At 36.9% G+C, this 15,271-nt stretch overlaps 1 protein-coding gene across 18 annotated transcripts in view; it reads right to left on the bottom strand.

Moving 5' to 3' along the window:
• ROBO2 (roundabout guidance receptor 2) overlaps positions 1-15,271 on the bottom strand; it is a 1,870,921-nt gene that overhangs the window by 698,388 nt on the left and 1,157,262 nt on the right. For all 18 annotated transcript variants that reach the window (XM_044072440.1, XM_044072432.1, XM_044072427.1 and 15 more), the window contains exon 3: positions 11,293-11,450. In XM_044072440.1, coding sequence (XP_043928375.1) covers positions 11,293-11,450 — 158 coding nt within the window. The remainder of the gene's footprint in view (positions 1-11,292; positions 11,451-15,271) is intronic.

Genomic DNA, 15,271 nt, shown 5'->3' with positions numbered 1-15,271 from the left:
ATTGCATAGCAGAGGGGAGTGGGATTACAGGGAGGTAATGGTGTTGAGTGTGATGCAACACACAAACAGTGGGGATTAGAATGAAGGCTGGGGGGGTATTACAGTCACTGTGTGAGTGGTTAGGTGGTTTGGGGAGTATGATAAGGCATGGTTAGAATTATGTAGGTTAAACAGGGAGGCTGGCAGTACAGCTAACTTATGCTTAAAGTACTGGGAAGTGCATATAAAAAAAACACGATTTAAAGCAATAAAAAAAATTAAAGTACAGTTTACTGGCAGGCTGGGTTTTCCAGTCATACTAAGTAGACTTAGGGGCAACCTGATGCAATTGGACTTTGATTGAAGAACTGTCCAGGATAACATATTTTAACACTTGCAGGTTTACACCTTTCAGTTATATGGTGCTGTACATTTCCACTTGCTATGCTGCTCATGGTGAATTCTCATGTACAAATTTTGATTGGAATACTATTATTTTTGTGTGTGTGCACAAAGTTCTTAATGTTTTTCTCTCTTTTGGCAGATGGCGGGAATGCAGAGTTTGAGACAAAGGTAGGCAGCCATTGTCTCACAGGCCGAAGAGCTGTTTCAGGAGTTGCCAGCCTGTGAGTCTCCTGTCGTGGAACTGCCCAGTGTGTCCTGATGGAAGAGGAGACGGCAAGAAGTGAACAGCAAGTTGGCAGCCTGAGGAAAACGGGTACGTCACTTGACAGACAGAGCTGCAGTGGATGTTCTGGATGCTGGAGCTGTGCACAATGCAGTTGTAGGTAATGATACTTTTTTGGGAGTTCACGCAGACATGTCAGACTTGGTGCATTTTGGGACTTGCCCAGAGGAAGGTGGAAAGGAGGAGTCACTTCAGCAGCCCAGGGAAAATATAAACCCCATAGAGGATCATGAGAGACTTAGCAAAGTCCAGAGGGATGCATTCAGTGGGGAGGATAGCTTATGGTTGTCTATAGGGAGTTTATGATCATCCTTAGGCGGGGTGGAGTCACAACAGCAAGAGGTGGGTTTTGGCTGTGGGATTGTTTAGCTACACAGGCCTTGGGTCAAGTGAAAGGGGGGGTCTTTCTGACCCCTCACATACCAGCATCAGTTAAAGAAAATAATTGGAAGGGTGAGTAGCAGAAGGGATAGGCTAAGAGGAGTGGGATTTGGGATGGGCTGGGCCTTTAATGCGGGGCATTGTTCATGGGTGGTGTGCAGGTTCTTGCACACTTGTTCAAATTGTGCAGGCGTACATCCAGCTGTGCAGTGTGGCTGCTGGCAAGGTAATTTGGTCAATTTAGGTTGATTTCTGATCAAAGTTGGAGCATCACCTCCTTTGCTCCAGAGATTTCAACGATTTCGGGGACAAGGTAATTTTCATGGACAGAGGAGAGGAGTGTCTTCTCAGGGGCAGAGGGAAAGACCAGGTGACACATTCAGCCATTAAGGTGTAGGCATTATAGCACATGCTTAAGCAATTTCCTGATTTTGCAGTTGCAGAAAATTAAAAGGATTTTCTGTGGGTCTTTATTTTAAGTTGGGGGTTAGAAGAGATGGCTCAGTCTGTAAGAATCTGCATTCAGTGTGGGCAGGGAGGTCACCTGAAAGATTTGGTGGAGAAGGAGCAGTGTGCGGGCAGGTTACCAGGTCCATTTGATTATCCTCCCTTTGGCAGCTATAAGGTGTCACCTTTAGGTTTGGTCCCTAAGAAGTCAGCTGGTGAATTTCAGTTGATTTACCATTTGTCTTACCCTGAAGGGAACTCCATTAATGATTTCATTATGGTAGTAGACATAAAATAAGGCATGCTTTGTTGGATGACTTAGTTCAGGTAATTCAGGGGTTTTTAGATCTGTGGTTGGTAAACGTGGATATTGAATCTGCATTTCGGTTATTATCTGTGCTGGAGGAAGAGTGACCATGGTTGAGCATGGTGGTAAAGAACAAGTTTTACTTTGACAAGGACATGCCAATGGGGTGTTCAGTGGTATGTGCTTTTTTTGAGCAGTTTAGCACCACACTCCATTGGATGTGGCAGCAATGGCACTGCACTCAGAAGGTGGTGCACTATTTGGAATTTGTATTTTATTAGGGTTTGAAGTGCAATGAAAGTTATGTGGAAGTTTTGGGGAATGTGTGAGGAGCTGGGTATTCCATTGGCTACATGGAAGTTGAAAGGCCCTGCCAAGGCTTTGTGTTTTTTGGGATTACTAGTGGATGCGGAATGAGGATTGTTTTGCTTACTGTTCGAGAAGATAGGACATTTGAAGGAAAAGATTGCTTTGTGAGGGGTAAGGACAAAGTGCAGGTTAGGGATGTTATGAAGCTCTTAGGGCTAATGAATTTTGCATGCTGGCAATTCATTCTAGTCATACATTTTCTGGTCCATGGCTTTCTTGTTAAAAGGGGGAGAAGTAAACATCATTAGGTAAGGATTGCTAAGCTTGTTCATGCTGATTTAGCATTGTGGTTGTCCTTTTTAGATCAGTCTAATGGCATTTTCTTTTGGCAGTCAGATTGGGTTGGTCATGGGAGATAGCAATTTTTTACAGACGTGGCAAGGGGTATTGAGATGGGAGCATTTTTTTATGATGAAAGGTTTGCAGCTTGATGGCCAGATGATTAGAAGGATGAATGGAAGAGAGATGTGGCATTTTTAGAATTGATGCTGATTTGGGCAGCATCTGTGGTGTGGCAACAGAGGTTGCATGGTAAGAGGATAATTTTTCATTTGGACAATATTGCAGTGGTGCGAGTTTTAGTCTAAGACAGCAAAATCTAAATTGATTTTGTTAGATTTATGGAAGTTAGTTTTGCAGCATTTGTTGATTAATTTTTATTTTACTGGTGTGCATTTGGCAGGTGCTAGGAATGGGATCTGAACATGATTGGACCTATATTATTTTACATTTTTTATAAGCTTTCTATGTAAGGATTTATGTTATGATGTTACTTTACAACAGAAGGAGGCATGGTTTATCTTTCATTAAGTGCTTCATAGCTTTATAACAAGAATGAAAATCTTATGTGAAATATTCATTATACCTCATTGCACACTATTGATACTCTATACATTACAGAGTAATTTTATAACAAATGAATTAGATTACTGACGTGTACACATTTTGAGATTTGTAATCCATGAGGACACTCCTGCTGAGTTGCTAGGTAGTTTTTACATATTTTGGAGAAAAACATTTTTAAGGGATTGAAACAGTGAACATTAAATTTCACTTTCATATTTGGAGTCATTTTGATAACCTGTTTGATTTTGAGTTGTTTGATTTCAGATGGTTCACCAAATACACCTGTATAGTAATACTGCAGACTTTGTGCACAATGCACCAGTGTTGTAATGCTATATATTTTATGACATAATGCATCTACGTCAGAGTACAGAAAACAGTGCATGACACATTTATACCGTTATATCACACATGTTGCACATGATACATGTGTTGTAATACTGTACACTTTGTAACATGATACAACTACTGTTGTAATACTGTACAGTTTGTGACATGATACTGCTCTGTCATACTTCTGGACACTTACTGTACTTCTATGTTGTAACTGCATAGCCTTTGACATGATACTCTGATGTTTTAATATTGCAGACTTTATGCATGATACTCACATGTTGCAATGAAGCACACTTAGTGTATGATACACCTGTTTTGTAATACTGCATGCTTTGCAACATGACTCACCTCTTGAAATTCTGAATGGAAAATAAAGGCTGCAGTTTAGTAATATAGAAATAAAATATATTAAATATGACCCTACACTATATGCTTTTTCATGAACAGAACAGTATAGCAAACAAACATTTACAGTTGTCACTTGTACATCAAACCATGAAAATTGGTTTGATACAGGCACTTTCTCATCTACATTTTATGTTTCCATTTTTACCTTGCTGGCACATCTAAGACATGATACATAGCTTGCTGATTAATTATGAATTTAAGTTTGATTGAGGAATACGTTTCATTAGATGCATATGCACTTTTTCAATGGAAAAGGGTTGAATGTCCCAAGTACATAAACACATTTAATGTTACAAAGAAACTTGGAAAATGCATTTTTTAAATTATATGCATTTAAATCATGGTACTAACTAAACGTTGCATTGTTAGATGCTGTGCAGGCTCATAGAGTTAGAAGCACAATCATCACAAAACAAAGACATAAACAGTACATGATAAACACTGATCCTAATTGCATCAGATACCTAACACAACAAAGGGATGTGGGTAAAAGCTGGTAAGTAGTGAAACAAAGACTTGTACAGTACTTGGCATGTATTAATTTAATTGTTAAGTTAATTTACTTATTTGATAACTGGGTAAGTAAACTGATCCAAAGGCACCAGTTTTAGGCACAATCAAGACCACAATGGCAACACTAAGTGCACTACACAACGGCACTTTGTGTGGCCAGGGTATAAGAAAACCCACTTGGAGACAGAAAGAACAGTAAACTCTACATAAACAGTGACCAGACAGCAAAGCAATATACTACTCGGTATAGCAATAGCAAAGGTCTTTGTTAAAAATATATATATTTTAAATATGATACTATTAGAGTTAGGCATATAAGACTTTGTAATTATGTACACAAAGACTGACAAATCAAGGGAGTGTTAAGTAACACTATGGGGAGATAAGGAGAAAGACACAAATATCTACACAATAGCAAAGTACAACAGATTGCCCTAAAACAGCAATGTTAAAAAAGAGTTATGAATGTTTGCTGTGACACTATTCAAGGAAGGCAAGACAGCTATATCAGAAATGTCCTTAACAACCTTCAGGTTTCTCTTGAGGACAATGAGGAGAAAAGTGTCATAAGATTTAAACAGTTGAACAAAGTAAGTGAGGGAAGCAGAGGCCAACAACATGTCTAATGTGCAATATTCATGTACAGAACATAACTGACATAACTTATTATAATGCGCCTAATCAAAGAGGAAAAGTCAGATGAATTTGTTGAGAGAGTGAAAACAATGTTTCATTGTAAGGGCACTGGCTACAGCAAAATTATATCATAGAACGACTTATCAAAGTCATTCCTTCTCCACAAAGTCACCTATCCTTCTCAAAGACTAACAGCCATTACATCATATAAGAAATTTGATATTTGTATCCCTCAAGCTAACCACAGTGGAGCATTTGCATTTTTCACCTGGAATTGTATTCTTATAGGTTGTCTCTTGATCAAGGCATAACATAAAAAATAGTTACAACTACATTTGTAAAGTACTATCTTTTTTCTTTACATTTATTTTGATTTCTGTAATTTGTACAGCATTTAATGCAGCAGCACTGTTGCATATGCATAAGGCAAAGCCTAAGACTATCCACCTTTCCCCCATTCAGTGTGTGCAAGACTGGAAAACTTAGACCAGAGAAGATGTAAAAACTGAATGAAAACTCCAGCAAAGCTGGAACTTCCAATGAGTGACCTCTCAAACCTCTTGAATCAAAGGCACATGGGATATATTCAAATGACCCTTATGAACACCAGGTGTTTCAGCTAATTGGCAATTCTGAATGTCCATGACTTGTTCCGTCATTTTAATGGACAACTTCAGCCCAATAAAGCCAAACCCCAATAGCTGTGGATATACATATTTTGGCCTTGTTATGACCTCATCAGCACAGCACAAGCTATACTATACAAGTATACTACTGACGACCTGACGTCAATCCTGAAGCAACAGCAACCGACGCAGAAATACTAAGCCTCTGGTATTCGGGCTGACTGAGGGCTACCCTGGCAGGGATAACCCAAATGTGATGAATGCAACATTGAAACATGAAGAACATCACCTGGTGTTCATAAGGGTCATTCGCATATACCCCATGTGCCTCTGATTCAAGAGGTTTGAGAGGTCACACATTGGAAGTTTCAGCTTTGCTGGAGTTTTCATTTAGTTTTTATAGACTCATAGTTTTAGCCCAGAGAAGATGCCAAACCATCACAAAATACACACAAACACAAAATCACTCTTATTCGAACATAATATCCACACTCACAGGCAATCTGGCACTCAACAGAATTGGATCCAGATCTCTACAGCCCTGAATTGAATTGAATTAAGTAGTCCATCAAAGAATAAATGAATGCTGCACATACCTCTCAACTGTCCCTGATTTTCAGGGACGTCCCTGATTTTGACTGAAATTTTAACTCTGTCCCTCTTAATCCCTCCTAAAACTAGTGACTTTTGGAGGAAAGGTGGTGAATTACACTTAATGAATAATGACAATAATTAAGAGTTATAAACTTCTTTTACTTCAGAAAATGTATATTAATTCATATGCTCTGATTCTGTCAATGTTTCAAGTTAATAGCACTAATATTTTAAAAATGTCCCTGATTGTCCCTGATTTTTTTCTTGACTTGTCCCTGATTCTGTTGAAATTTGTCCCCAGTTGGTTGAGAGGTCTGATGCTGCATTATTTGACTGATTGACTGACTGGTTGTTTGATTGATTGAATGACTGATGTATTGCATATTTAGCACTACTAAGCATGGCCTATTTTAAGGGGAAACCCAGAGTGGTATTCATATTAAACATTTTGGATACAGGTGATTTAGCCAGGGCTTCAGAGAAATTAAAATTTAGAAATATTTGACATGAAGACAATTGACACTTTACTGATGTTGTGCAACTGGCTAATTTAAGGAGGGAGTTGTTGCAGTGCAGAATATAAGAAAAAACAGATACTCTGAAAGTGATAAAGCAGATAAATACATAGCCGATTATGAAAATAAAATGTTAATAAATAATTCAGTGACATGCTAATAAGTAGAACTAAATAGCGTGCTTAGAATCATTTTATTTTACTGTATTTTTTGCAATTTCTCTTGCTTCAAGTTGTTTTGCCCTTCACTTAAAAACTGTGGACTCTAAACTATTGTTTAAATTAAGAAGCTTTGATGAAAGTATATGTGAATGTTCCAAACTGTGATTTTCCCATCTTCTAAACATGTAAACATGGGCTATGCTTGTTTTAGTAACAGACAGCTTAATTTTACTTGCCACCTGTTAACGACGTGTGCCTTTAGTCAATTATTATGTTCCCAGTCATAATTATGTTTTCGCTTTTGGACTTGGGCTTTGAAATCGCAGTCAGTGTGTGCAGTGTCTTTATCCAGTAAAATATCTCCACTTTTCCAGTGACTTTGTGACTGTTCAGTTAGCATTTTTATACAACCGGGAAAGGAAGGCAACATCTCCTGTATAGGAATACAGCAGGGCTTCCATCTCTGCAAAAACTTGGTGTAGTTTCTGTATGGTGTAGTGTATTGGGAGTTATGTCAATCATCTGTAATCATCAAGTCATTCTGTAGGCGTTGACAACAGCTCTTACTAGGGAAACAGACCAATATGGTTGGTTTTGCAAATGATTAAAAAAAGGATTGTATAAAGTAAGTTACACCATTTCAGTCACTTCTTCAACCAGAGATTTTAAGTTTCGCACTTTGTATGGGATGACCTGCTTACTTTGCTGTGAAAACAGAGATAGCTTGTCTCTCTACAACAACATTTTATACATGGTGAGGCTTGTTTCTTTGGGAGGGAAGGCCAAGATCAGGGAAGTTACTTGCAGGTGAGGTGGTATAACTAATGTGCAGGGAGTCTGGGGGTGCTGGGGGTTCTCCCCTGCAAAAATACTGATTTTTTGTTGTTCTTTTAATTTCAGTGTGGCAGAACTTTGATCATATGGTCTTGAACATAAGCAATTTGACATTTATTAATGATGATGTGATGATATAGACATACATACATACATATAAATATATATATATATGTGTGTGTGTGTGTGTGTGTGTGTGTGTGTGTGTGTGTGTGTGTGTGTGTGTGTGTGTGTGTGTTTGTGTGTATATAAAGAGAGAGAAAGTGAGATAATTTTCATGTTGTATGTTGTCTTTTGCTAAATACAGAAAGATCATACTGAAAGAATATGTGTTTTGACTGCAAAGAACAACAAAGAATAATGTAGCAATTCAGATCTTCGTTATTGCAATCGTGCACGTCTGTCTTTTTGGCGAGGTCTGTTTCTGTTTATTGTTAACATACACTTGTTCACAGGAGCTTTTTTTTCTGTGCTTTGGCTTGAGGAAGGCTCATTGTGACACAGTCTCAGATTATCTGCAAACTCATGAGTGTTCAGTGATATATCTGAAAAGTACGGGAGTTGTACCATCCAAAGGGAAAAAAAGTGCATCATACTTTATTAGTACTTGTTGGGTTGTGCATCAAAAGGAAAATATACACTGGAATGAGGAAAGCTTTTGTTTACAGTGTAGTTGTCATTTTATTAAATGGCCCACATACAGACTGCATGACAAAGGAACTGCAACTTCACTTTATTGCTAACTCAAACTTTACTGGCTAATCAAACATCAGTTTGTTTTAGTAATTTGAAAGCAACTGTGGGAGCCCATTTACAGTAAAGATAACCACTGGGCTTTAAGCTTGGTACTGACCTTATGAATGTATGGAAACAGTGCATCTGTAAACAGTGAAAACGTTTTAAAATTTGTATCATCTCATGTCCATAACTGTAGTTTTAAAGGAATGACAACTTTAATGTTGGTTTATAAGACAACATAAAACATATAACATACCTATGAACTTATGTATGGCAAACCTATTTTTATGCTTTTGAGTCAAGTTACTCATATCATTGAACTGTAGTATTCATATACAATTTATAATAACTAAAAAAAAATACTGGATTTCTGCACTGGTAATGAGGCTGTCCATAATGAGAACTCTGTTTAAATACATGTCTTCTCATAATTGTATATTGCACCAGAATGGCTTGTTCAAAATTTCAGTGAATGACTTTATAGTCATGCCATTCAACATGAGGTCATATGTTCTAAATACACATATCACAAGACATGGTGAGCTATCACATAACCACTATCTGGTGGTGGTAAGTTAGGTTACACAAACAGAGCACTGGGTGACCAGTCCTGTGAAACTCAAATGTACCATAAGGATATCATAGGAAAGCCAAGCAGATGCTTGTGTGTGTTTTGAATTGCTTTTTTACCACACAAGATCTCCCATATACTGAGAGAGGAGCAGGATGTGGAGACTGAATGGAGCTTGCTCAACACCTCATAAGTTAAAGCGACAGCAATGAGCTAGTGAAAAATTTGTTTGCACTTGTCATGACAGTGACCATATGACCTGCTGCTAGACACCACTAATGAGGAGAGTCATCATATTAAAGAAAAGAGGCTTCCCATGCTATAGGGTGGGGGTGCACAAGGTAACAACAGCCCAGGAAAGCAATAGCCATATCATTCACCGAAATGAACATCTTGGTGTGCGAGTTCTTTTGTGTGGCCTTGAGAAATGACAATTAAATGCCATCATAGAGGTCTTGGAACACCATATGGTGAACTGATGGGGAGCAGAGACTATTGGTCAGAACATTTTCAACAAAGGTAGAAAAATGCAGCCCTCAACTGCTAACATTTTCAGAAGGCCAGACCCTTGACCCCACTAGGCATACGTCCCTCAAATAGCAGTGCCAGATGTAATTAGTTGGATTAGATCCATTTCTGCATATGATTCTGCTGTGGTAAATTAAAAGGTCCATGGTGGAAAACTGTTGAAGTGGCTGAGATCTGTACACAAAATCGTGAAGACATAGACACTACCGGAGGTATCATGTTTAGTGCACTTTTATGATGTCCCCTGGAAGGCAGCTACACATCCTAAGAGTGTAAACTGGGGTCCTCATAACCAAAAAGGGAGACAGGAGGCTGCATTTAAGTTGTAGAGAGATGATATTCATCAGCCAGCATGAAAAAGTTTACACTGATGTACCTGAAAGGACTTTGTCTGACTATTGATTCTGCAAGTTAGGATCAGCAGTGCAGATTATATCACAGTCAAAAAAGAATGGATCAACTCTTTATATGGGCCCAGAAGCTGGAGAGATTGTGAATCTAATGTACTCTACATATGATTTGTGTACTTCAGTAAGAAATATGACACTTAACCTTGAAAAGTCTCAAAGGAACTGCAACAAAAGTACAACTTCCCAAGGCTATTGTTGCACACAATAATTCTATTTAATGAGGGAGAGTTATGCCTCCATTTCTGTACTAACCTAGATAATGTGAAAAGTAGCATAGGTTTCCACCAATAATGTGATTTTCAAGGGAGGAAATCAAGTTGCAGTCAAGGTTTGCAGTCTGCAGACATGAGGCATGCACTTTTGCTCTTTAAGAAAATTCAGTTTGTGTTACATCAAATGATAGTGATCGCAGGCATGCATTTTAGTAGCTAAAATGAAACCCAGAGCACTAAATTATACATGTGGTCTAGTTTCTCTCTTGGGAAAGAGCAGAGTGCTATCTGCAAGGATGAAGCAAGCATCTACCCTGAGTGGAGTAGTTTAAGCATGGACGTTGAGGTATGGGGGTTAGGAGACTGTAAATGGATGGGGGCAGTGGTTACCAGTACTGTAGGCATTGTGCTACTCTATGGTAGTGAAGTGAGAGCTTCATCACAGAATTATCAATAAATCTATGTCTACTTTCTCATGTATAGTCATGACTTTTAGATATGGAATATAAGGATGAGCTCATATACATAGGTGGTAAAAACTGGTTTTCTTTGCATCACTGCTTAGCTCAATCTGCATGAGGAATCCTAGAGGATGTAGAAAAACAACTGATCATCTTCTGCCCTGAGAGTATTCAATTCATATGGTTTTAGCATCTTGAAATCCTTTGTTCCTAGAACACCTCTAACTGTAGGGGTACCAGATATAGCCTACTGCAAAAATACCTTGGGTAGACCCAGGTATGACAGGACACATTAATTCTCTCAGCTTGACTAGAAATGTCTGGTGGTCCATTGAATGACCTGAAACTGTTGTTTGGGAAAGGAAAACATGGTCGTCCTGCTATTACAATGCTATTCAACTTGGAAAATGGTATAGAAAATCTACCAACAGAAAAATGGTCTACTTGATAAAGATCACTGTGCTTTTCATTTTCTCCCTTCACTAAGGATGCAAAACAAAAATACTTAGATCAGCACCCATACTGAAGGATTGCTAGTTAAAGTAAACAGTTTTAACATGTGTGCATTCCTTAACAAAAGTATCTTAACCTCAATTTTTTTAAGACAATACAACAGCATCTTCAAAAAAAATTTAAAATTTGCTGACAAAGACAAACAGTAAACTCTTACATTATATATGAAAGCATTTTTGGCAACTAAATCTGAGGATTTGTCTGTCGCATCTTACTTACATTTATTCGTTCTTCCCGGTCATCTATGCGAACTTTGTCTTTTTTCCAGTAGATTGTAGGCTCTGGATGACCTCGAGGAGGTTGGCACTCAAGAATGGCAGGCTCACCAGCAGCAACCACAACATCGGTGGGATTCTGACGAAAGTCATCTCGAAGTACTAAAAGAAAGAATTATAGAAATATGAATGGAGAAAAACAGAATGCAATATCTGAAGTAATAACATTTTGTTATTAAGATGGTTTACTAGTTACTCTTAAATATTTACTGGAATTTTTATATATTAAAACAGATCACTTGTATGGTTTATTCTCAGATGGTGCAAAAAATAAATAAATAAATGAAGCAGTGCATAAACATCTTCTTTGCTTACAGGCATTAATGCATCAAAGATTATGCTAGATATTTTTTCTCAAATACGCTATTCCAAGAATAAAAATACTGATGTTCCTGACAATTAATTCATATAATTTAGAATAAGTATTTCATGGCATCCCACTCACTTATGAAATTCATTAGGTTAGTACTTGACTTTATCTATATCATGAAAGAGACAATAAAGTTCTGCAATCCGTACCTATGAGAGACAAATTGCCTTTATAAAACTAGTTCATATAGGTAAATATCAATATGTGATCACGTCAGTACACAGATTAAACATGAGAATACCACGCTTATTTCATTCCATAGATTGACACTGCCTACAGTGCAAAATTATTTATTTATATGCACTCTACCCACATAATCAAACTTTTATGTTCACACTGACCACCTCATTAACAATGCATGTGCACACTGATTGTATCATCAATTACCCTAACCTCATTAAGCTTATTAAAAATGACAAAGCAAGAGCAATTCTAGTAAACAATATAAATTTTCCTAAGCTACACAGTAGCTCCAAATAAACCATAATCCACAGTAAAACACACATAAATAATAATTAATACTATTAAAAAAATACCAAAAATGTACAGATATATCTCAACTACTACAACCTCGATAATAAAATCATTCTTATACCTAAACACAAAACACAAGCCTTTTCCTAAACCAAATATATTAAAGTTAAAGCTCAAAAACAAAGTCAGACAATAAAAAAGAAAGAAACATACATGTATACATATACAAATACATGCATACATACATAAAATCCATATAATCTCCATAGGGAGCACAATGAAATAAAAAGAAGCTTAAGGAAATGTAAGGAAATCCCCTCTGTATCTAGACAGAAGTGACCCACCCAAAAAGAGGCAGATAAAGATAATGCAGAAAAAAATCTGGTTAATCAGGGAAAGTTCTACCTTCCCAAATCAGACTGTAAAGAAAAAAGAAAGGAATAAATAAAACAAGAAGGAAAGAAAACGAAACAAGTTCAAAGCATTTAACTACATAACTATACCTGTTATTAGAAAGGAATTTAAAATATGAGTATCTGGGTTCTTGGCATTTTTCTTTTTCTTTTCTTTCTTCTTTTATCGTGTCTTACTTCTTACTAAATGCATTAGCGGCAAGCACAGTAAAACCACGTTTATCTTTTAAATTAAAGAAGGGAAGAAGTTAACTTCATTAAATAAAACAAGGGCACTTCCTTCTTTTGTTTACCTTCAGTAATAAATAACTCTTTATTCTTCCAAGACCAGCCTTCAGTTGTAACACAAACCAAATAAGTCAATTCCAATGTTATGGCTAACTAGTACAGCTCCCAAACCCATTTACCCTGAGAAGGGGCCTACGCCTGCTACATTTTTCTGATGTTTTATTAAGGTACATATTTTGGACCTACACTTCCTGTTTCCTATGCACCAGCAAGGGATTAACAACTTATACATGCTATACAAACAAAATTTTATGAAACTCTCCTTGAAGAAGATTGTCTTAGTTGCCTACATTACAGCTAGGTTACTATCAGGGCAACATATTGACTCATCGGTGTGGTTTTCCATTGCATTTTCAGGTATTCGTTTAAGCAGTGTGCCTGCTGTGTATACGTTCGTTATTGGGGAAAAGGGCTGTCTAAGAATACTGATGCAAAGAGTCACTTTGAAGCAGTCAGACTATCTTGTCAAACATAGTTTACATCATATCAGTATATTTCCTTACAGTGCTTTCCAGAACATGGTCTTTATTTTTCAGGTCTTACACTTTCTCATTTTTCTAAGCAAGCTACTATTCTATAGATGTTCTCTTTGCACTTCATCTTTCACTGTGCTATAGACTAAAGGCTTAGAACTTTTTTATTTTTTTATTTGTTTTTCAGCACCTAACAATTATGCCAAGCATGTGAGGACTTGAGTCCTTTAATAACTTTGTGTTAGGGGACAAAGAACCAGGACAGCAGCCTACACTGGAGGTCTGTAACATTCCAGCTATTCGACTCAGCTAATTAAAATGCAGTGACAGAAACTTGTGCGTGGTTCTGTTCTGAAAATAAGCTTTTCAGGATTGGATGTACTGCACAATGTTCTCAGGGTGTAGCTTCAGATCTGCCGCATGGAGTTGTGGCAGGATGTCTCTTATCTTCTGCATCCCTTCCCTTCTCTTAGTCCAGGCAACAGCAAGGATGTAGTAATCCAGTTCTTTGATACTAGTGATAGACATGGAACCTTTATATCCAACGAATGTAGCATAACTGCAGATAACTCACAACTTTTGTGTTTTTGACACTATATATACATCTCTGTACAAATACACACACACACACACACACACACACACGGACGGACACACACACACACACACACACACACACACACACACACACACACACACACACACACACACAATTTTAGACATAGATATATGTGTGTGCATGTCCGTGTATACATACATACATATATGCATATCTCTTTCTATATATATATACATACATATATATATATATATATATATATATATATATATATATATATATATATATATATATATATCATGCAAAGATGCATGACATAGCGATGACCACCAAATTGTAAAGTACTCAAGCCAATTTAATAGAATCCAAGAACATAAAAACGTGAGTGCATTCACAGTTGCTAGGACTGCTTCATCAGATGTTAATACTGACTAAAACACACATTCATTAAATACTTTTGCACCCTTTCAGGTGAAAACGAACATTAATTAATTTATTCAGCATTTAAAGGAGCAACAGTTTCAGTGTAAAAAGCTTAAACAATATCACCAATTCTGACTTTCTATCAAATGTCTCAGCCATAACATTTAAAACCATATTATGTATAATATAAATATGATAACAAAATAGGTAATAAAAGTCTATATACTAAAACTGTGTAGGTAAGGGATGTCAGTTTTGGAAGCAGTTCTATTATATCATTTTATTAAATTCTATATATTATGATATGTATTTTTTTATTGTATTTGTATTTTTAGTACATATACTTTTATTACCTATTTTTGTTATCATATTTATGTTATACATAATATGATTTAAATGTTATGGCTAAGACATTTGATAGAAAGTAATTGGTGATATTGTTTAAGCTTTTTACACTGAAACTGTTGCTCCTTTAAATGCCGAATGAATTAATGTTTGTTTTCACCTGAAAAGGTGCAACAGTATTTAATGTGCGTGTCCGTGTCCGTGTGTGTGCGCGTGTGTGTGTGTGTGTGTGTGTGTGTGTGTGTGTGTGTGTGTGTGTGTGTGTGTGTGTGTGTGTGAAAGCAAGTATGCACATGCATGTATACATACTATGATATTCAAGAATTTCTACTTTTTTGGCATATCTCATAATTTTAGAAGAAAGGCTATATTAATCATATTATTTATACATTTGTGACCTTGTACATTATACTAACATTGGCAAAATATTAGATTAGCGCCATCAGGAAGCTTACATTCAAGGGCCTCAGCTGTTTTCCTAACACCTTGCCATGTACTCAGTGATAGTTAAGTTACCCAAGTGCTCCTGGGATTTCAAAGGTTTATCGTCACTGATGAATGATTTGAGCAGACCATTC

This window comes from Protopterus annectens, chromosome 5.part0 (genome assembly GCF_019279795.1).
Source record: "Protopterus annectens isolate FY-2018-M chromosome 5.part0, PAN1.0, whole genome shotgun sequence".
Taxonomy (NCBI): Eukaryota; Metazoa; Chordata; order Ceratodontiformes; family Protopteridae; genus Protopterus; species Protopterus annectens.
This window is presented reverse-complemented; position numbering and strand designations above follow the sequence as displayed.